Below are 23765 nucleotides of genomic sequence, written 5' to 3'. Positions count from 1 at the left end.
TGGATATTTTTTTACTCTTATTGTGTTAAACTGCCTCCTGCTTCCTGTGTGAAAACGTTCCCAACAGGTTCCATCACAGGTGAGCTGTGGGACTCGGTCACTGTAACTTTGGCTTCTCATTAGCCAGAAGCAGAGCGGGAAAGTCCGGGAAGGAAAGGCAGTTAAGGACACGACCTTCAACTGAAAGAAACCCCCTAAAGATACGCTGAATTAATTAAAAATAACTGGTAGGGTGACAAAAATGGGATGATTGTGACGCATGCAGCTGTATGTAAAAATACCAACAGTGAACTTCATACAGATCCACACTTGCAAATGTGTATTCTTGTTATTGCAATAAACCCTTGAAAGACAACCACCACAACTGTAAAATCAATATTTTGTGTTATGCAAGTTAATCTGTCCAGTTATTTTTGAGACGATACCACTAAAATAGCTCAATTATATAAACTTTGGTCTGCTTGTATTCCATCATTGTCCTTGCAGGCCACCGTACTCTCTAGTTTTGTATCAAAGGATGGATGATAATAGTCTATAACTTCCAACAAAGCAGGCTGGTTCACACGAGACATAAAGCCAAACATACATTCACGTGTATTTATAGGCCAGAATGAAAATATGTTTCTTACTCAATCTTTCTAAAACATTACCTCATTTTTATCTTTCACTATTTAGTGAGTAAAGATCCTCAGAGAGCTAAAAGAAACACTATTTTTAATCTTTTTTAACGCCCAGCGGTGTTAATACATTTTTCAAGCGTGTCAAGACTCCTTTTTTTAAATGATAAATCATACTGGGAGAAGAAGTTTTAAAAGTCACCAGAGGCCAGTCAACACTGTGCTGCATGACTCAATGTGTCCGTTGCTGCGGGACTTGATAGCAATATAAAAAGCAACGTAGCATGAAATGTGAGTCAACATAAATCCTTGAGGCAAAACACCACGAATGATTTACACTAATGACCAGTCGGTGACATGAGAAAAGGCTTCTATGGAAGTCTGACCAACTATAATGACGCAACAGGACAATATACGCAGATTAATGCAACAACATGGTAGTAATATCACATCGAGATACAAATATACCAGAAATTATGTCTACTTCATACATGTTGAGAACCATAAAAGCCCTTTTTTAGGGTTAGTTATTGAAATAAGACCCGACTAACGGAGAACTACATTCAGAATTGATTTTAAAGTTATTTTACTTGTTTATAAAGCTTTAAATAACTTAACTCCTCCCTACATCAGAGATTTTCTTTCACTGTAAGTTCCAGATCACTAAATGTTCCTTATGTGTCCTATAAAAGTACCGGTGAGGCTTCCTTCTGTCTTTATAACCCTGAACACGCTGCTTCTGATATCACAGTGGCAAGCTCTCTCTGTGTTTTTAAAAGGAATTGTAATTTGGAGTAATGTTATAGCTTTAGTTTATCTATCTGTCTATCTATCCATACATCCTTTAGCCAGGAAGGTCCCATTGAGATACAAGATCTCTTCTTCCAGGGAGTCCTGGTCAAGACAGCAGCATTTAAGCAGTTTCACAACATTTTAACATGATAGAACACATAAAATACATCTATCTACTAAAGGAAGGAATCTCTGTCTGTATGTCCTTTGCTTAACGCTTGAACCGTTCATCCGATCGACTTCACACTTGGCGGGTGTTTGGCTGGGGACCAAAGGGAGTGCAGTGTTGAATTTGGTGCAATCTGGACACACAGTACGATTAATATTAATAAACTCAAACTCTGAATAAACAAGCGATCAGCAGCGGCGGGGCGTCGCTTCTGGTATCTGTGACTGCACGTCACGATCAGACCTATACAACCCCGTCATGAGAGATACGAGGGGACGACACCTCTCTTTGTTTGATAACGTTAAAAGTTAGGCTTTGTCGTGGGTTTCTTGACTTGTTTTAAAAAAAGAGAGCGAGCGAGCATCAGAGAGACAGACTGGAAAGCTTTCTCTGAAAGAGAGAGAATTGACAGACGGCCCAGGAATGACAGAACGTTGTCTTCTGATTGTTTCATGGCGTTTACGTTCTAAAGCACAAATGAACAACCATCAAACACTCAGCAGGTGATTTACCGTGTAACACGACACGTTATATGCATGTTATATATATTAATAAGCTTTGAATAAAGGGAACAGCGAGCCGCTCAGCTCTGTGTCTGAGCGCAGCGGGGGCTGTTTGATATAAACAAAGTCACATCACAGCGGGGCGGGGGCAGGGATTCTGGCCTCAGTTAAACTGCCCGTGAGAGAAGAATGAGAGAAAAACATAGCCGGAGGCAGTAAAACTAACCAATCAGAGCACTGACATGTTTGATTGGCGGCAGAATCAACCAATAAACCTCAGTTTAATCTCACTGGTAAAGTCTCTGGCTGCGGTCTAAAAGTATCATCTTTTCCTTGACCTTGATGGAAAACGTCACAAGGTCAAGGAAGGATGTGAAGGAGAATTCATAATGACTTAGGAAAAGACAACCGAGGTGATGAGAGAATCCAACTGCACTCACACTGAGCTACATAACTATGCAACAGCAGATGTTATTGACGTAGGTCTGCTGTGGTGAAACTACAATGTTCTGAAGATGGATGGATGGATTAGATACTTCGCCTTGTGTGTTCTTACCGTGTTGTTTCATGCAGGATAAATAAATGTGGACAACACAGCGGTGAAAAATGTTACTTCATTACCAAGAATATAAGCTACCAGTCACAAAACTGTCACATTGAGATTCACCCTCCTGAATCCCAATTATTGTATGAAAATGAATAATAAATGTCTGCAAGATAACATGTTAGGCCTACAAATCTATTACTGTATGTATCATTTTGTTTAAGTTAGTGAGTGGTGCATCGCTTGGTTGCTTTAAATATTGCTGCTGCAAGGAATCGTGGGCAGACTTATCTCTTTTCTTTTAGTAAAGGATGGTTAAATGTACCTTATGTTAAAGGAGATAAGAAACCGAAGCACTGAAACACCTTTCCTTAGCAGCTGGAGAATGTGACCAGCTCTTAGATACTTCCAGATCATTTCACTCAGTTCCTTCCTGAGCAAAAAAACTATTCGACCGCACCCTCTGTCTGGATTCAAAGCATTTAATTTATTAAGTCATGATCATTTTAATTGATAAGTGGTTCTCGAGAAATATTCAGCAACCGGCCCGTTCTGAACAGTCACTGCACCAGTAAAACAAGAGAAAGAATAAAAGAAGAGAAAACATAGGCTAGAGGCCAAACCATCCATAACCACAATAACACAATCCACCTCATGTCAAGGTTATATAAAACAACAACAGCATGTTTCCTTCAGGGCAGCTTGCAAAAGGCCTGCAACAATGGGAGTGCCTTTAAGATAAATGGTATTTTGCAACTCATTCCAGACCCAAGATACATAAAAGGAGAAAGCAAGCTGAGTTTTTAAGTTTTAACTGTTGCTTTTTATATCATTTTTATTCCTGGTGTTTATTTTATTGACTTTTATTTATCTATTTTCAACACCTGTATTATTGTTGTATTTTTTAATCTTGTTTTCTATTTTGCTTTTATTTGCTTATTTATTTATTTGTCAGTGTTGTTATAATCCTGCTATGTGAAGCACTCTGGGCTGCATGTTTGTATGAGAGCTGCTATATAAATAAAGTTGACTTAAAAATCACTGTTAGCTGCATAGATTATAAGCACTGAAAGGAAAATACAGACAGTCTATATGCAAGCAGCATGTGGTGTTAAAACCTTTCTAATCTGTATCAAACAGCCACTGATGAGTTTCGAGGTTAAACGACATCGCACCGCACAGCCCGCATTGTTTTCCTCACCGGGACGCGTGTGGGAAAGTTGCAGCGGACATACAATACGGATTAAAAACATATTAAATGTGTATTTGAATAAACCAGTCTTACCGTTTGACCACGACGGTCTCCTCTTTCTTCTCCATCTTCAAACTGCTCGGTGAACCACGATTCTGCCTTTATTATTATTGTTTATTCTGGCACGACGACACCGTGGAGACACCAAACCCTCCGCCGCGTAAAGTGCGCAACTGTTACACAACGCTGTTTCCTGTCATTGTTTTCAAAGCAAGAGTCTCTTTGAGTTCACATGATCGGCTGTCAGTCAGGACTTAAGATACAGCTTAAGATTCTTGTTTATAAAAGTATTCATAGTGTAAAATAGGATGATATAGGATCTCAGGATAGGATGGTGACTTTCATCATGGGAGTCAGAATGACAGAAGAATGAAAATTCAGACTTCAGTGATTTATTTGCACAAATGGCAAAAATAGACACACACGTGGTGATGAAAAGTTGAGAATCAGTCAGGAAAGAAGCAGCAGCAGCTTAAGTAGCAGTGAACAGGTGAACACGATCAGGTAAACGAGTGGAGGCAGAGACACAGGTGCATTCTGGTCAACTAACGAGGAACTGTGAAGGATACTATAAAGAATAAGGAGTGAAGGTAGTGAAGCAGTCAAACACATAGAGAATGATGATTTCTTTACACAGACTTGTCCTTGAATCCCTGAATTTGACAGTAGTGGAAGTATATTAACTCAACTATTGTACTTACACATTTTATGCTACTTTATACTCGGCTGTCGTTACATTTTTACTCTATTACATTCATTCTACAGCTACAGTTAGCTCTCACTTTGATCTTACAGACTAATCATATCATCAACTAGTAAAATATGATGCATTATTATAGATTAACGGTCCTGCATATCTTCTCAGGTGTTTCCTGTAGCTATCACATGTGTTCATGTTGGAGATGTACAAAGCGACGCTGGGATTTATGTGAAGTCGTCAAACTTCATGAACTAACAATGCTGGTGCAGTTGAGTTGGAGAGAGATGTCAGGTAAGACCAGTCCTGAGAAAAGCTATAATCAGGTCTAACCTGTGGGGGGGTGGAGGACCGTGAGTGTGCAGGGTCTTTGAACCACACAACACTTTTTAAAATATCTACAATCAGCTTTAACTCAACCAGTTACTTTATAATGCTTCATTTTTTTAGTATTTTTGTGCCATTTCATAGACTAAATAATTAATTACTCACTCATTATTTTAATCACTGACTAATTAACATTGATCAATGATTAATATGGGCTGCATTGTACCACTGTGGTTTGGATTGTAGCTCATTTGTATGTTGCTTTGGTTTAAAGTGTCAAAGCCAAAGGAATAAATTTAAATGTAATGAATATAATAAGTAGCTGCAGCCTCAGTTAGACTACATATGAAAGTTTAATGATCCCTGAGGGGAGAAACTAAACCATCTGATCATACAATCCTTTTCTTTTCCTGACAGAGATTTTATTCTAAAGACAGAATGAAAAGGTTCCGGTTGTTCACTGACAGTCTCTGACTTGACGCAGACAGAAAACAACCCCCATCATGGGCGAGCAGACGGAGCTGTCGGGACGTCACGTCCACGTCACGTCGGCACTGTTTTTACCCACCACAAGGACAAAAATTGAAACTGGCTGTATTTGTCTGCACTGCCCTCTATCGATAAAAGAAAGGGATGAGTTTTTCAGTAACTACTGAGCTGCAAAGGACACTCACCGGCCACTTTATTAGGTACACCTGCACAGCTCTGATATAAATTTTACATTTATGAAGCTCATACGTTTTCAGTTGCTGTTGACATTGTCAGAAAGGTGATAATTCTGCTTAATGTTTATTACTGAGGTCGTAGTGGGTGGTGTGTTGCTGTACTGAGGTGCATTATATTGAATGGTCTTCTTAATATTTTGTCCACTCCACTTTTGTTCTGAAAATATTTCTTTTGGGGGAAGATCACTGCAATAAAACACTAAATTATTTGATCTATTCTAAGTCTGCACCGCAAGGTCTTTAAATGGTTTTAATGTAACTAAGACAAATTTAATGTAGACATTAAAGAGTCTGCTACTGTCTGTAATTTTAAAGCATAAATAAGACATAAATGGAAACCAAAGGATAGAAAATATCCTCTAGTTTGATGTGAGATTAATGGGATAAAATATGTAAAAACACTGAAATGGTCCTTAAACATTTCTTCTCAAATCCACCACAGATCAGTGAATTAAGTAGTTATACATCATATTTAGTGCCAATATTAAATAACTTTAGATTTGATTATTTTGTTTCCCTGCAGAAGCCTCCAAACCTCTTCACTGGAACAGATGAAATCCTATTTACACTTTATAAATGTGCTCACTTCCTTTGTAAATATTTCATAATAAAACACTAGTTAATAACAATTATTATTTCTCTGTGGCTGTAGTCAGAGAGGAACCTCCATCATATTGACAGCAGGCATTTAACCAGTATCATGTTATTATAATATACTGTAAATTAAGCAATAAAACCAGTATGGACACCGCATGTCAGTCACACACAGAAAACATGAGAAGATGATTGTTTCAGTTTCAACGTTTTAATAACAGATCTCCATATACAAACCGGATACAGTGACGTCATTCTGCCGTTATAACCTCCACCAGAACAGGCAAGTGTGTGAAAGCGTGTTTGTGTGTGTATATGTGTGTGAGAGTGTGTGTATATGTGTGAATCTGTGCATGTGGTAACGGTATGGTGATAATAGAGAATGCATATTTTAACACATGCACACACACATACACACACAGAGAGAGAAATAAAAATAACTCCAGACTAATAATTAAAATAAAAACAAGTGTCTTTACTTGTCTTGCTTCAGCCTGAAATATCAAATTAAAAAAAAAATGAGACAAAATGATCACGCATACTGTACATACAACATACATGGAATGATATTTGTTCCCTCTGGATGTTTCTCTGAGTTGTAGAACAAGGCTTTAAGAGTAAAAACACAGTCTGAGCTTTAGTTTTTCAGTGTATTCTGACATCCTAACTTTTTGTTTTTTAGCTTTGTTGGCTCAGGGTTTTTTTTGTCTTTCCACCCGACATTGTTTGTTTTTCCTTCTTCTGCTCATAGACAGACCGGACACAGAGATTTGTAGAGGTGAGACGTGAATTATTGACTTCGGGCCGCAACAATCGTCTGTGTGGGATTACAGCCGCTCCGGTAATCAAAGCTTTTCTTCTTGAGTTCACAGTCTCTCGAGAGTCGGTCATATTACTTCTCAGCCAAATTAAAACACTACTTCAAACACTTCCCATTCATTTAAACCATGAGTTGGCCCTGTTTCAACGGTAAAAACATCCGAGTAATCTTTGCTCCAAAATGAGGCAAAATGATCGGTGTTCCGTCTAATAGGTATGAATATTTCTTTCTCAAAAAGGAAGCAAACTAATTAGGGTTGTTTTTAAAGCACAGGAGGTACCTTACATCACAGGATGACAAATAGGTAGCACTTAAAACACACTAAATCTTGTGTTTGTTTGAAATATTGAGTGTTCCAGTGAGAGTTTTCTTGTTTTGAAGATGAACTACTGATCTGCAGGGTGTTTTTAATAAATGCAGGATTCATATTTTTGTTATGACAGTTTGGCTGTGATCACATCTGGGCTCGATACCGCAGACAAACCGTCATCTCTGCTCCATTATAAACCAACAGCTCTCGCTCGTTATTTTACGCCGGCCTTCACTGTCATCATTGTCCTACTGTAACTTATCTGCAAACTATCTTACAGTTAATATCTACGACTTTCTAAAACTGTCAGTTGAATCTAAGCAAAACGTTTTACACACGGTGCCAAAAATATGACTTAAAAAATGTCAAATAGTGATGTGAGTGGGATGGTATTATGAGGTGATGATGTGTTCAAAAAAAACATAAACAGGAAAAACAGAGATTCCTACTTCATTGTGAAAAGTACAACACACAAAGTTTAACGAGGAGACGACAAATTTAACCGACTCATCTCTTCGCACCTGCGGTCACTTCTAGTTTAGCCCTTCAGTTCAGGAGCAGGATCGTTGTGTTCTGACTCCTCTCATGTTTTTCACAGATTTAGCCTATAAATAGGAAATGTTAAAGTGCAGGACAATCCGAGGCTAAACAACTGTGCTACGTAAACCAAATCTCAAAGATTTACCTCTTATAAATTAAACTCCTCGCAGACGACGCCCTGGTGTATCACTATGATTGTAATCGTTTAGTACATTGTGAGGGGGAACCAGGGTCGTGTTCAGACCTGCTGTCTTTTATCCAAAAACAAAACATCCTGATTATGCTCTGCATGAATTAGAACGTGTCTCAAATATATCTTGTATTAGCACTTGTTTTTGAAAAGGAAAAAAAATATATATATGTTTCGCTTCCCCGCTCACAATTTATTTTAATATTGGGGACCTGAGCTCACTGCTGCACAGAGAAATATATATATTTAAATATGCATTTTGAAGTAGAGCTAAAGAAGAGGACTGTGATTAATGTTTGCACACTTAATTAAAAAAAAAATCCCACAGAAAAGCTTCAAATGAAAAAGTGAGACATGATAATGAGGAAGAGAGAGGGACAAAGTGTGTATTTACTTTGAGTACACACTGAGTTTGCAGGGTTTTGCATCATGTACAGATACCAACGTACTGATCAGGCTCACTTTACTGCAGTCAGGTATACATTTGCATCCACACAACAATAATTATTGACAAATGCATCCCTGACCACATATGAATGTGAGACATTAGTGTGTAACAGGACCTGTGAGATAAGCAGGTAAACATCAGACAGATGGACACAAACATTTAACCACAAAATACTTGGATTCAGCTGCACAACCTGTTCGGAGAAATTCAAACTTGTGTCCTTCAGCGTTTTAGATGAATCTATGCTTTAGATCATTTTCACACTGGGGTGAATTATTCCTTTAACATCAGAAGAAAGCAGATCCTAGTTCTTCTTCTTCTTCTTATCTCAGACATCATGATGAAGCATTAATTTAGCCTTAAAGCTGAGACTGACCCTTATAAGCCTATGTGCTCATTCAAGATACACTCAGCAGACATGCTGTTGCTATGACAACAAAGGCGAGTATACGGGGTGCAACAATCCCCCCCCATCCCCACCCCTCCCCTCTCTCACACCGGCTCAAACACAGAGCAGGGAAACCGGTGGTTTGTCTGTTGCTCCAAGGGCAAAACCTTGGCTACTGCAGTCTTGGAAGTTGCTCTGCTATTTATAGGATGTATTGTCAGGCAGGTAACTCTATAACTCACAAAAAAAAAAAGAACAAAGAAAGCAAAAAAAACACAAAGGCTGACAAAAAAAAAAAAAAATACTGCGGGCATGCTGCGCTGTGGTGTAGTTTTCAGTTGGCATTGACATGAAAGACAGGTAAGTCAGTCAGTAGCTGGTTATGGCAAAAAAAAAAAAAAAGCAGAAAAAAAAAATCATAAGGTTCTGTTCAGAAACACCTCTGCAGCTCCTTCTCTCTGGTTTATGGTTTTAGAAGTGGACAGAAGTGGTTTGGCATATAGATTAGCAGCTAAGCATAGCGCTGGGTAGCGAGAACTGCTTCTGAATTCAACAACCAGCTATTTGTTATTGAGAGAGATGCTTTTTCAACTTCGAACTCCTGAACAAACATGGCAGGACAGGAGCGAGCAACTGAAGTGTTTCTCAAAAGGCAGTAAAGATACAGTAAAAAAAAATGTAACAGCTGCACAAAAATATTTTTCATGTATGAGAGAGTGTTTTTGTCTGGACTCTGGAATCTTTGTTCACATCTTATTTTTGTTTTTTTTCATCAATTAATCAAGCCAATCTGAGTTTTGTAGTTGGTTTAAAGAACGGTGAGGTCATTTTCCTGCACCAGAGTCAGAAAAATAGTGAAAATTTCCAGGAAAATAAAGACAAGCATGGATGAGATCTCTGCGGCCGTACAGGTCATTATAAGAGAGTCTCAAGACAAGGGAATAAAATCTAAACCTCGACACACTGCTGTGTTTTCCGGTCGAGATGTACACCCATTAAAATATCCAGTGAGTGTTGGGGGGGTTATGGGAGCTGTTTCTGCACAGATCAAACAAGACAACAACGACACCCCCTTTATGTGTCACCCATGGCAGCTCAGGATGGACTGTGGATTTATTGAATGTGCAAATTCTTGCAAGAGGCAATTCAGGTGCGACAGGAATGAGTCCAAGATACAGTATATATGATGCTACACCATAAGGGGATTGCATGTGTGTGTGTGTGTGTGTGTGCATGTGTGTGTGTGTTGCGTGAGTGCATGTACGCGTGAGCCGTTTTTTAAGTCCCGAATGTGCAAGTGTGTGTGTGTTCGTGAGCAAGTTATTCGTTAATATGCCGTCTGTCCACGCGTGATGTTCAGGAGAATTAGTATTATTTGGACCTATTTTGACTCGGACAGTCAGCTGAAATGTACAGCTAGCAGCCACTTCAAAGATTGCTCTCTGTGCTCGACTCGGGTCAGTCACACTGGAACCCGAAATGTTTTCCGCCTCGACGTCGACGGATCACACTCAGCTCGCTTTCAGGGACAAACTGGAGAAAACTCTATCACACGAAATAAAAACACATTGACATCTTCAAGTTCCCTAAAACAGCAGACATTCAATTTTTTTAACTGTGGTTGCTATGTACAATAGAAGGATCTTCATATATTAATATTCTCCATCATCTTTCCTGTTTTTTTCTTCGCTTCCTTGCTGTCAAGTCATTATTTCCATACACGTTTTGTCCTTTTTGTATTTATAGAGTATTTTCAGTATTTACAATATAAATTACTACACAGTCTTGTGATAAAATAAATAACTTAAATACAATGGCCGTGGCTTTCGCAGTGTCTTTTGCAAGAGGGGGGGGGGGGAATCAGACGGAGGAGGGACTGAAGGGCCGTTCACTCCTTGTTGCTTCAGGGTTACAGATAGAGAGGATAAACAATCTCTGTTTGATGCAGTCTTTCTGTAGAGAAACACAGAGGGGAGCGGGGGGGGGGGGGGGGATGAAGGCAGAGGGCTGAAGCACTGGGAATAAAATTTACTCCCACAGTGGCATGAGGTGGGAAACTCTGAAGAGCAAGTACGGTGCAGCTCTGCGCTACTGTTGACCACCTTAATAACATCAGGAATCAGACATTTATCATTTCAAATTGAGACAAAGGTAACAGGAAGAAGTGCTGCCCTATTAATCTAGTTACATCATGGTCAAAATACTAGTTTCTGGTTTTTGGCAGGTGTCAATTAAAATCATGAAACTCTGGTGAAACCAACTTAACTTCTGGTTAAATTGAAACTTTAAAAGTGGATGACTACTAACAAACAGACATGGTGGAGATGACGGATGCCTCTATCATCATGACACCATATCATACAATACATTATCGCTTACTTACTGCCAAACTCACTTACTTATCAAGTATGAAGATACAGTAGATCTTCATATTTGATAAAGCACAAAACATTGTGCACTGTTTAGTAGAACCTGTGGGTGTAAATTATGATAATAAAAACTAATTCATGTATTTGAATTTTAAACAGAACATGAAAAACTACAGTTGCAAGTTTTATATGGCCAAAAGTAAGTGGACACCTGAATGTTACACCCATATGTGATTGTTGAACATGTTACTTCAAATTCATGGGTATTAGTATGTTGCTTTAACAGCCTTCACTCTTCTGAGAACACTGTCAACACACCTGGAACCTGGCTGCAGGGATTTTCTCCCATTCAGCTACAAGAGTATCAGTGAGGTCTTACACTGATGTTGGGTAACAAGGCCCGCCTCGCAGTTCATCTCAGAGGTGATGGATGGGCTTAAGGTCAGGGCTCTGTGCTGGCCAGTCAAGTTCTTCCACACCAAACTGGGAGAACCATTTCTTTATGGAGCTGACTTTGTGCACAGGTACACTGTCACCTTGAAACAGGAAATGGCCTTCCTCAAACTGGTGGCCCTGAACAGACCAAGACAAAAGGTGAGTCCACATACTTTTGGCCATGTAGTAGATATGGTTCACTGCAGCTAGCTACCAGAACCTAGTCTAAACAATGAACTGATGGCTAATGGCTAACTAGCTGATATGCTAACTAGTGTCTCAGTTGTCCCGGCTAACCTTCTAACTGTTAAGTCTTTCTGAAGTAATGTTGCATGCGCCGATGCTTCAGCAAGAGTTTCCCACCAAAGTGGCCATCGTGAGAGTAAAATCAGTAGGGAACAGGGTTTTGGGTCATGGCAAGAACAGTTATAATGAGGGTATAATACTGCAGTGGTAGGGTACGGTCTCTGGTTGTTGGCCCCCAATTTGAAACTTTTGAGGATGGGTGGAGAGGCTGTCGGACAGGAGACAGGAGACAACGGAGATGGAGGGAGGGATGAGTGCAAAGCTTCTCCTCCAGCTATACCACTGTGCCGCTTGGAGAGTTACCGTTTTGTGCTGTCAAGTTCTGGAGAAGAGACAGAAAGACAAAAACATAATAGAAAGTTAGACAGTCGGGGACAATCGCAGTAAGAAAATACATTCTCCACTTGAAGGTGCAGGAACATAAAGAGCCATTGTTGTTGTGGAGAGGAAAAGGTGAAATCATCTCCAAATGTTGAGTCATTTCTTAAGCTTTTGAAGTGGTGCAGCCTGAAATATCCACCCGCTAAAAAATACACTCAAAACAAACTGACCTGCAAAGAAAAATAAAACTTGTTTACAGAATATCACTGTACTTATGAACTTGCCTAAAATTCATTGTTGTAGTCTAATTATAATATATAATGAATGGCCTGAAGTTAAACCACATTGAAAGGCTGTATGACTTAATCTCATGGGTGAAATTATTATTTATAAAAAGGGATTAATTTGAGGCTTTACAAATTTAAAAGAGAATGACAGACCAGAGTTTAAGATGGCTGCCGACAGCAGGGGTGTTTGGCTCTATACACCATCTTTTCTTGCCCTTTTTGTCTTCACATCTTTGAGTGTGTTTTGTTGAGTATCTTTCAACCACCTCATCCTCGTTTAAAGGACAATTTCAATCATCCATTTAACATTCAAGGAAAAAGTTACAGACATAGAGAAAGGGCGTATGCCTGCTTATGGTGGTTTTGTTTTTTCCACTTGGACAAAGCCTCAGTATAGGAGACATCATATCAAACATCGAACACATCTGCCAAAGTTTCACTCTTACCGAACAGAGCACAACTGAAGTTTTTTGGCTATGGATACTTTGCAATTTACTCCACCTGTTGGCAGAGAATCGGCGTGGTGTGACAAGCAGAAGCCCACTAAAGGGAAACAGCACACTGAATGTCTTAAACACACAACTATTCCTACTTCTGCTGAGTGGAGATATACAGCTGAACCCAGGTCCAGCCCCAGACCTTTTAAGTAAAGCATCAAGTGCTCAGTCCTCCACACTCAACTCTGGAAATGGATACAGCTTCGATTGGGACTGTAAACCAATTTCACCTTGGTCTGCCTGGGGTGTCGGGAACTATTCCTGGCCTGGCAGAAAAGAGGAATAACCATTTCCTATATATCATATGGACACCATCCAAAACACGCCGTCTTCTGAACAGCAACATCTCAGCGCCGACTTACACCACGAGAGACGTGAGACAGTTATTGGTCATGCCGCACTTAAACATGCAAAGGTAATCTGGGACTTAAAATCTAAACTGAAAGGAATACTTGGAGGTAATTTAAATATTTGGAGTATTATATCAAACAGAGATCAGGTTCAACATCTATTGACGGACTCTAATTTGTGTTTCTTGGCTCCGAGTGAAACTTGGCTGAACAATGATGTTCCAACAACTATGATTGATGTTCTCAGGTATGCTTGTTATAGAAAAGACAAGAAAATCGGGGGAAAGGGGGGGGTGGGGGATCCTGATCTATATCAGAGACACCCTCAAGTGCTGTGAATTTAATCTGCATACGTTTGATTTAAAATGTCTAATCTTAAATATTGTCTTGTCACCCAAGATGAATTTTAACATTGTAATTCTGTACAATCCTCCTTCTTGCAATGTGTCTTTTTAATTGTAATTTAGATGAATTGTTGTTGTCAAATTGTCACAGTTAAGCTATATTTCTTGGAGATTTTAACATAAATTGGCTAGACAAATAACATCAAAATATAAATTGCATCAAATGACAAAAGGCCTCACAAGACTGAAACAAACAAGTTTAACACTTATAGATCTAATGTTTACGAATAAACCAGAGTGAGTGACAAGAACTTCATTTAATTTATCATAATTTGGCCTTGATTGTCAGGAAACTGACAAAGAAATGTTTTCTATGGACCAAACGTCAATAATCGACAGAATTGGATTAGAAAGAATAAAATCTGCCAGTTTGAGAGTGAAGTATGGAATATAAATTGCGATTCAATTCTACAAACATACAATTTAAATAAATGTTGAGATATCTTTATATAATCACTAACAAATACAATTCAAAAATGTATAAAGCCAAAAAGAAAAGACCATCTCTGCCTTGGGTTAATGATATTCATCAACTAATGAAAAAGAGGGATTTTGCATTTTAAAAAAAAATCACTTTTTACCGTGTAATTATACACAGATACTCTTATTTTTAAATGGACTAAAGGACTAAAGTGGTCAATGAACTGAGAAAAGCAAAGACCGTCTACTCAGTGCTGTTAATTGCACAATCAGGAGGAAATAGCTCATCTCTTTGGAGACGTATCAGTGGACTTACTAAACGAGAGTCTAATTAGAAAAAAAGGAATAATTCAATTGAATGTAAATGGAGTGATCACTTCTGATAGCATGGTAATTGCGAATGCACTTAATGCCTATTTTGTCCAATCAGTGGAAGAACTGGCAGCAAACTTTAAACCAATAAAGCTGTCAAGGACTTTAGTATGTGACACAGCAAATTCCTTTTCCATCACACTGACTGATCAAGGTAAAACTCAACAAATTATTAATCAATTAAATAATTTATAGGCTAAAGATGTATTTGGGTTAGACACTGATTTCATATAAAAAGTATACTGATACTCTGATAAGGCCTATAACACATATGATACATTTATCCATCATTGGGGAATTTCTTTAAATATTTAAACAGGGAAGTATAACTCCAATTTTTATGTCTGGAGAACCGGACCAAGCTTGTAATTATAGACTGATCTCAATTCTCCCTGCAATCTATCTCTTATTGAAAAGTTAATGGCAGAGCAGCTGATTAATTGTCTTGAAAGAAACCACCTTCTCCATCCAAAACACTGTGAGCTTCAACAGAAATGACTACATGTTATCTTGCAGAAATGATTAAAAGGTCACTAAATCAGTTTTTTTTTTCCAATCCTGGTCCTGAGGCACCTCTCCCCTGCATGTTTTAGATGTTTCTGTCTTCCAACACATCTGATTCAAATTATCAGCTCCTCATCAAGCTCAAGAATTCATTTGAATCAGGTGTTGGAGAAGGGAAACATCTAAAACATGCAGGGCAGAGGTGACCCAGGACCAGGATTGAAAAACAGTGTACTAGATGATTGTAAAGAAGTAGGAGCAGTACTTTTAGTGCTGAAAAAGGCCTTTGATACTATGAATCATGAGATACTTTTAAATAAACTTGCTTTTAAAAAAGTAAAACTTTTCCCAACAAGCTCTCAGCTGGTTTAAATCATATCTGGAATCCCGAAAGCAATGTGTCAAAATTAATGGTATGACATCATCTCTTCGAAATTGCAAAATGGGCGTACCACAAGGTTCCATCCTTGGACCACTGCTCTTTTACATTAATGAGCTACCAGACAGCTGTAAAGAGGTTGGGTGCCAAATGTATGCTGATGATGCAATCATTTATGTATCGACAAAGACTCCACAACAGACTGCGGAGTTACTGAACAGACATGTGATCGGTGTCTCACAGTGGCTTCAAAATAACTTCCCAACTCTGAACTGTGCAAAAACTGTTTCAATGTGCTTTTCAATACATGAGTAAATGAGCTCTTCAAGGTGTTGTCTTGGATTCCCAATTAAAATTTGAAGCACATATTAGGAAAGTGTTCAAGACCATCAAGATGAACCTGAACTGATTTTTACCCATAAAGGCCGCCCAACTATATATGCACGCCTTTATTCTATTGCATCTCTCTTATTGTGTAACCGTCAGGGGCCAGGCAACCCAATTGGCAATGAAACCTATAATGTCATTATGTAAACAGGCTTTGAAAATACTTGATCAGAAGCCAATAAAATGGCACCATTATAAAATTCAGAAAAAGCATAATTTATTAAGCTTTGAGAATTTTATAAATCTCTCATTTATGAAATATATTTTTAAGTGTATGAATGGCCTTGACTCAGAACTAGTCAGTCAAATGATTTTAAAATATAAAAGCAAAGGAGCCACTATGAGGAGAGCAGTTAGTGGAGACTGAAAACCAGCAAAATGCAAAACAACTTTCAGTCAGTCCTGTTTTCCAGTTAAAGGCCCACAGATTTAGAATGCCTTGCCATTAGAAATAAAAACATTTACTTATTTTAAAGCTTTAAACAGTAAGGCAAAACTACGGCTTAAACACTGAGATACATGGGTTTATATAGCATACATATTTTCTTTCCCCTTTGTTCTTAATCATGATTTTCAGTCACTGTTCTTAATTGTCATTTGTAGTGTTTGTTGTCTCAATTATGGTTTGTAGTGGTTGTTTGTCTATGTCTGTTTTATTGTTCGCCTCTATGCCTGTATCAGAGAGTTTTATTATGGGTTTTATCCCTTAAAAGCTTAAACAGGGACAAAGACTGCAAATTAGCTATGGCTAGAAGTCCTATATACATTACATCGGTTGCATTTTATTTAAATGTAACAATGCTGACATGTATCGTATGTATGTAAAACATGTAACATGTCATCACCCTACACCTGGACATTAAACTATATTGGACATGTCAGCTTCATCTTCTTCATCATCATGTTTTTTACTTTTTAATCAGTTGTTAATTGATGTCACCTTGGGCTCTGAGAACTTGTGATGGGCATTTTTCACCCATTACTTACACTGAGTCGACTAAACAATTAATTGAAAAAATAACTGACAGATTGATTGCTTACAATGAGAATAATTGTAAGTTTCAGCCGAAGTATTGATGTATTATCAATGTTTTTCCTAATAAAAGAGTTAATCAAAGCCGTACCGCCTTCCCCGGTCGTGCCCAGGTACAGATGAGACCCTCTTGGCAGGCTGTGATGATGCAGTCGTCCATGAACACCAGGACGGTCAGCCTCTCGTGTGCAATCTTCTTGCACACTAGCGGCTCCAGCAGGGGCACTTCATGCATGCGTGGGCACAGTGTGGTGCCCAGGACCTTGGCCGCGTCCAGCCGGTTGCTCCTCGGCGCCACGTTGATCTTATCGTTGCTCTTGCTGATGTTGCCCAGGCTGTGGTAACGCTTGTGCTCCTTCTCCACCCCGCCGCTGCCACCAGACTTGTCCGACTTGCGCTCCTGGAGTGACAGCGTGGCAAAGCGGCCGATGCTGAACGGGGTGCTGTTTCCTCCGCCGCTGCTCCCTCCCCCTCCTCCTCCTCCCCCGCCGCCCTCCGAGGCGCCCTGGCCCTTGGAGGCGTTTGCCACGGCGGGGTGGGGCAGGGAGTTGGAGCGCGAGAGGGAGCGAGGAAGGGGCAAGGGGAGTGTTGGTGGGTTGGTGGTGCCGGTGTTAGTGTTAGGCGGGTGATGGTGTCCCTCCACCCCTCCCCCACCTGAGGTGCTGTTGACCCCTCCGCTGCCAGAGTTGGACAGCGAGGGTCCGAAAGTGTTAGTGAAGGCGCGGGACAGCGGCAGGCGTGGGTACAGCACATCATCCGTCAGGTCCCACAGACAGAACTGGGTGTCCTGCCCCACTGAACCAAACCGGTACGTGACCGCCGCCGAACCGCCACCTTTAGAGCTGTGCCGGGAAAGACGCGACAACGTGCTGCTGGTTCGAACCCGGCCAAAGTGCATGGAGTTATTTGGCGCCCCCTGGTGGAGGTCCTCCTCACTGCCGCTAAGCTCCATGGGCTCTTCATCTTCCAAGGAGGTCGTGAAGGGGTCAAACGCCACCACGTTGACCCAGGACTTATGGCCGTGACCCCTCGCTACCACACGGCTCTCTGCAAATGACCAGACGGTAACCAGGTCATCCTCTCCACCTGTGGCGAGATATTTCCCATCGGGGCTCCACGACACACACAGCAGCCCGCCAAAGTAACTCTTCATCACCCCTTGCAGCTCCATCGAGTCAAAGTGGAAGACGCGCAGGCAGCCGTCCTGGCCCACACACGCCACATGCACGCCGTCCGGGGAGAAAGCAAACTCGTTGAGGCCTCCCTCGCCCACGGCCCATCGCAAAAGCGGGTTGCGCGGCGTCTTAGTTTTACAGGCGTATACGGCGAAGCCTTCGCCCTGTCGCAGCAGAGAGTACTGTGGGGCCGTGGTGCCACATGGGTGGTCCACATTGTAGAGGTAGAGGTGGCCGCTTGCATGGGAGGCCAGGAACAGGTTCTCCGACTTGGGAAGCCATTTTAGACACGTCACCTTGGATTTGTCTATCAACCTCTAGAAGACAGGAAGGACGTGGATTGGAGGAAAGGCGGGGAAAAATAGGAAAGAAGGAAGGATGGAAGAGGAGATGGAAAGAAAGAAGGAGGCACGGGGGAGACAAGAATAAAAGTAAGAGTAAAATAAAGATAAGACAAAGTTTATTGTATTATGTGGACACTAGGTAGAGTCACATCATCGCTAGCAAAATGTGAAATCTAAAAAAAACCCCCAAAAAACGAAATATAAACTACTGAGAGAAGCACATAGAGAACAGAAGCCTTGGAAGACAGAGAAGCGCTGTAGAGATCTAGAAACAAGCGTGAGCTGCAAAGAGACAGACTGAAACCAACAGAGAGAGAAAACCAAGGGAGCAGAAGATTACGAAAGAAAAAGATTTAGAAAAAAGCGAATCCCAAGGAAGTGAATAGATTCAGAAGACACGCAAACAGGAAAGTCTGCATGCAGTCGTGCACACATACACTCCAAGCCTCTTAAATTTAATAGGGAGTCCCATTAAAGAGAATCCCATTAAACAGACAGGCAGTTCAGGAGACACAGAGAGAGAAAAAAAAAAAAAATCAAAGCATTTTAGACGGACAACAATGAATACAGTGTCTGAATGTCTAGGCCACATCACAGCATCTAAAGTAGGGAAAAAAAAAAAAATCAATGCAAGGACAAATTACTACCTCTGCTGAACTGCAGCAACCTTTGATTACAACTTTCCCTAACACAGAGGAAATCTAATATTTGCAGATACAAATGTAATACCTCCTCATTGAAGAGTTTACTGGTTTCCTTCTTGATGGGGTCGAGATACTGGACCTGTCCGGCCGAGAAACCCACGATGAGAGCTACGCTCTCTGCCGTGGCGGAGTACTGGTTGAAGTCGTGACACGTCGGCTGAGTCCCCTTGTAGATCCTCTTGTCTATCGGCTTACTGAGGTCTACAGCCTGCAGACGGACAGAAAAAAGGGGGGGACAGAGAACTGTGATGTACAAGCAAAACATCTGCCAAGAAGTGAGATTCAGGGACATTTAGAGGTCCGCTAGTCCCAGAGGACTCGTTTGAAATCAAGAATCCACACTAAAACAATTTACCACAGCTACAAACATCTGCTGACAATGTGGCTCATATTTCAGGGCTGTGAGGGAAATTACTGTATGAATATGAACAAAATGCTTGTGCGAACTTGTGAAAAAGGTTAAAATGCTTAGCCACAGTCATAGAAACCGAGTCTGTGAGTCTGAACGGTGTGTTCCCGTGTGAAAGAGAAAGCATCTCTTCACGCCATGGGTTGGTGTGAAGGAAGTCTTAGCCCCACTCTTCAGGCGCTCGCTCCTCTGCAGCAGCTCGTGTCGAGTGCGAGTGTGCCATGCGCTGAGCATTAAAGAGGAAGTGTGACAGCCGTACTGAGAAATAGTTTCTTTCCTCATAGAAGTCAAACGCGAGAGGTGAACTGCCACGACAGGGCCCGTTTGTTATTTTCTGTTTTTTTTTTATTTTGACTTAATCAATCACTGTCACATTGAGATACTTCCAAAAGTAGTGACAGTGGAGTTTGATGGGAAACATTCTTCATTTTATCTAAAAGATCAATGATAAACATCAGGTTTCTGGTGTCGGAATGAAGAAGCAAATGTTTCTTTCTAGTGCTGCTTTGTGTGTCTGCCGACATTCAACAGTCATACAGGGAGAAATCCATCATACGAGAGATGCTGACGTTTCCGCCGACGGTGGCCACGAGAGACCGGGGGAAAGCAACATGGCTGCAGGTTTATTTCTAGACTGGAAACACACTCGCTCGTGTTATTGGTCTCCCCACTCCCTCGCCGACAAAACGCTGTAAGGTCACACCCGATCTCTGAGGGTTTCATACAGTCATTATACTGTATTCCTCACTGTCAGGATTTTAAATTTACATGAATATATCAAGCTGGAGCGGAGTCACAATCAACCATGATACAAATAAAATGATACCGGGGAGAGAACAGACTCATTATGCCTAATAAATCATGTTTTGACAATTATTTCTTCAGAGACATTTTACATTAGGGAAATGTGGGACGTCTCAGACTGAAGATAAACGTAGATGAGACTCCCCAGTGAGGAGTGATTTATTGATTTACTGGTCGAATCCAATAAAGGACAAATCAAACTTTTTTCAACCGAAATCAGGACAACTATCTCTATCGTCTTGAGAATGAACGCACGCTCGCTGCAAAGCAATTTACAACACTTGATCATATAATAACTTTGGAGAGGCAGTGCACATTAAATCTGATTATAAGAGATGCATCGATCCCATCTTCCTGATCGTATCGGCACCGATAATGACCTCATTAGGAGGATCTGGGTGTTGGCCGGATGTGAATGAGTTTTCTTGCCATCGGTTACATTCATGTTGATGATTTCACAGTTAAATCTAGGGCTGCAACTAACGGATTTTCATGAAATATTTAAAAAAACAGTGAAAAATTGGCATTCACAGTTCCTCAGAGGACACTGTGATGTCCATTTGCTTGCTTCATCTGTAGAACAGTCTGTTTTTGCTTAACTGAAACGATTAATCGATTATCAGGATTACTGCAGATAAATTATTCAATTAATCAGCAGCTCTAGTTCGATCAGTAACCGTACTGGCAGCAGGTGAGACTGTGTACAAACCTTTGAAAGCACATCTCTTCTTGAGGTTAGCTGACATAAGGAAGATTGGGAATCCCTGAGGATGTGGAGTATAATTTACTGCATGTCATGCTGCTTGAATGCACATGCTAACCAAATGCTGAACGTTCTGCATATTAATCGTGACACGTACCTTCAGCCGTCTACATGTACGGTATATGTATCAGTGATAAAGACACACATATTCCTGGCAGATTAACTACATTTATCATATTTATGGAGCGATTTCATTCTGAACCAGAGAGTATGTCTGATGGCGTAGAGTGAAAGAAAAGTCTTGACATTTTAAAATGTAGTCAGTTACAACCCTTTCCCCCCCTCCTCATCGATTCATGTCAGGTCCATGTTGGAGGAGAAGCTTTTTACATTTGTCCTCTAAATGGGTTATTAACATCCCTCATTAAGAAGCAAGTGGTGTAGCTAGCTGCAAGCAGTTTCAGCTCTCTAAACAGGATCCTTGGTGAATGCTAGCAATGCTAAAAACAAGCTCTGTAAAAGGAAAGAAACTGGAGAACAAATGCAGATACTACTCCTTCCTTCAGGCGAGTGTGTGTTAAAAAGGTGTCAGATTTCAGTGATGTGCATATTTGTGAAACAATTCTTGTCACGAAACAGATTAAAAACCTTGCCAATTATGTTTTTTTTTTTCTCCATAATGAATTCTGACTTTTAACACCCACTTCATTATGAGCCTGTAATGCAGTGTGAGAGCTACATGGAGATTTTTTTTTTTTAAAAAAACAACAGTGTTTTGTCTTGAATCTAAACCATCTGCTGCCAACTGAGTCACCTTGCAGCACTCTTCATCATGAGTACACTACTTTTACAGCAACTCCAAACTGTATGATTAGAGGACAAAGTAAAGATCCAGATTAACATTCAAGATGCAGCAGAGAGAATAAACTGCCTTCAGTTCACATGGTTTCTAGTAAAAACGCAGTGAATAGAGTGCTGTCAGAGCCTTCCTGTCTGTTTCCTGCTCGTTATAGTAACACTGTTGCCCTGTATCCGTCTGGATGATGCACCATTCACTGTCTATTCAGCCAAATTATCTGCCACTCCATCGCACTGCATAACAGACACACATTGAATTATGTGCATGTTCGCCAGCTGTGTGCAGCGCTAGCAGCCAAAGAGGCTCATTTTAAATAAAAAAAAAAAAAAAAGATGACGAAATGCAAGCTAATAGCATCAAATCAGCAGTGCAGGCTAACATGCTAGGCTAAAACCTGACCATCCGATCTGTCATTCTGGCCAAGAGCGGAGAGAAGAGCAGGCTCACCTTCTTGATGTTGGTGTACGTGTAAAAATACAGCTCCCTGCCGATGTTGAAGCACACCCTCTCCGACTCCTCGCTCGGGTCTTCTGGCTGCAGCTTGACCATAGAGACCCGGACCGGCGGCAGGAAGCCCGCCGGAGAGGAGTTGGCTGCGGCATTGGAAGAGGAGGAGGCGGCGGCAGCAGCAGCGGCGGCGGCGGCGGCAGCAGCCCCGGGCCCCTGCAGCAGCCCGACCCCTCCGCCGGGTATCGGACCGGCTCCAGCCCCGGGGCCCAGCGTGGCTCCGGCGGACGGACCCCGCGGCAGCCCGCCCCGCTGCTGCGAGTCCGAGAGGGTGAGCAGCTTGTAGAAGCCCTCTCTGGTCCGGAACTGGGATTTAATCTCATTGATATCCTTCAGAGCACCGCCATCTCCGGCCATTTTTAGTACAAACAAGCCGCACAGGAAACAGTGATTTTGACCTGGAAATAATAACGCTGCAATAAAAAAAGTACTAGAATAGAAATGGGAGCGGCGGAGGCGAGCAGCAGCAGCCGAGCTCAGCTAGGCCGACCAGCACACCCGGTCTGCTCCAGTGCATTTTACACCAGAACCGGCGACCATACCGCTGCTACCTGGTAAATAAACCCCGAGAGAAAGCCCTTCTGAGCCGGTGTAAGCATCATCCTCGACCAGCTCTTTGCCTCCGTTCATCCACTGTGCGTAAATACGTGCGATCAATGATGCGTCGGCTGCTGGCCCAGTCTGGCACTGCGCACTCCCACTAATGTGTCGGGGGTTAAAGAGAAGGCGTCCGGCCCTTATCCGGCCCAGCTTGATTTATCAACCTCCCGGTGACACCAAGACCAGTTTAAGATATGATTTGTTGAATCAAGTGTGCCACTCGTGAAAAAAACAACACTATAATAGGCTTATTGCTTTCAGGACATTGGCTATCGTTTTTTTTCTGGTACCTCTTTAAAATGCATTATGTGGTGTCTTTTTATGGAAAGAGATTAGTGCCACAAGCGAGGGCTTCATTTGAATTGCAGAAAACTGACACTGTCATGCTCACATTGAGCTTTTAAAGAAAACTGCTTCCCTGAATACATTAAAAAAAAATAATTAAATTAAATTTAAATTAGGAATTTGACATGCACGGTCTAAAACTGAACGCAATGGCTTGTAAAAGTGGATGCAAATATTATTGATCGTGTGTGTTTTGCAGTGAATTCAAATTTGTTGTTTCGCCAACACGTCCATGCACACTATTAGCGAATCAACATAGTACCACAGCTTGTCAAATGTGACCTAATCACACCAGCTAAACACACTGACAGAGATTACTTAATTAACTTTCACCT

At 41.0% G+C, this 23765-nt stretch overlaps 2 protein-coding genes and 1 long non-coding RNA gene across 3 annotated transcripts in view; 1 reads left to right on the top strand and 2 right to left on the bottom strand.

The window, feature by feature from the left end:
- Positions 1-4297, bottom strand: part of hif1al (hypoxia inducible factor 1 subunit alpha, like) — a 28277-nt gene extending 23980 nt beyond the window's left edge. Inside the window, exon 1 of the mRNA XM_044354227.1 lies at positions 3911-4297. Within this exon, the coding sequence (XP_044210162.1) occupies positions 3911-3945 (35 nt within the window). The 5' untranslated portion in view covers positions 3946-4297. The remainder of the gene's footprint in view (positions 1-3910) is intronic.
- A 200-nt stretch (positions 4298-4497) lies between these two features.
- On the top strand, positions 4498-5727 carry LOC122984000. The gene is made up of 3 exons (XR_006403808.1): positions 4498-4647; positions 4743-4868; positions 5319-5727. It is a non-coding gene; the product is annotated as an uncharacterized LOC122984000 (long non-coding RNA).
- A 3887-nt stretch (positions 5728-9614) lies between these two features.
- zmp:0000000529 (WD repeat-containing protein 20) lies at positions 9615-23727 on the bottom strand. The gene is made up of 4 exons (XM_044354228.1): positions 22426-23727; positions 19229-19411; positions 17072-18472; positions 9615-12348 (listed from the first exon to the last, which is right to left on the bottom strand). The coding sequence occupies exons 1-4, from the start codon at positions 22840-22842 to the stop codon at positions 12301-12303; spliced, it is 2049 nt and encodes a 682-aa protein (XP_044210163.1). The 5' UTR covers positions 22843-23727; the 3' UTR covers positions 9615-12300.
- Positions 23728-23765: the final 38 nt, after the last annotated feature.

The sequence above is a fragment of the Thunnus albacares genome, chromosome 6 (assembly GCF_914725855.1).
Source record: "Thunnus albacares chromosome 6, fThuAlb1.1, whole genome shotgun sequence".
Classification (NCBI taxonomy): domain Eukaryota; kingdom Metazoa; phylum Chordata; class Actinopteri; order Scombriformes; family Scombridae; genus Thunnus; species Thunnus albacares.
The sequence above is the reverse complement of the archived record's forward strand: the minus strand, read 5'-3'. Positions and strand labels throughout refer to the sequence as shown.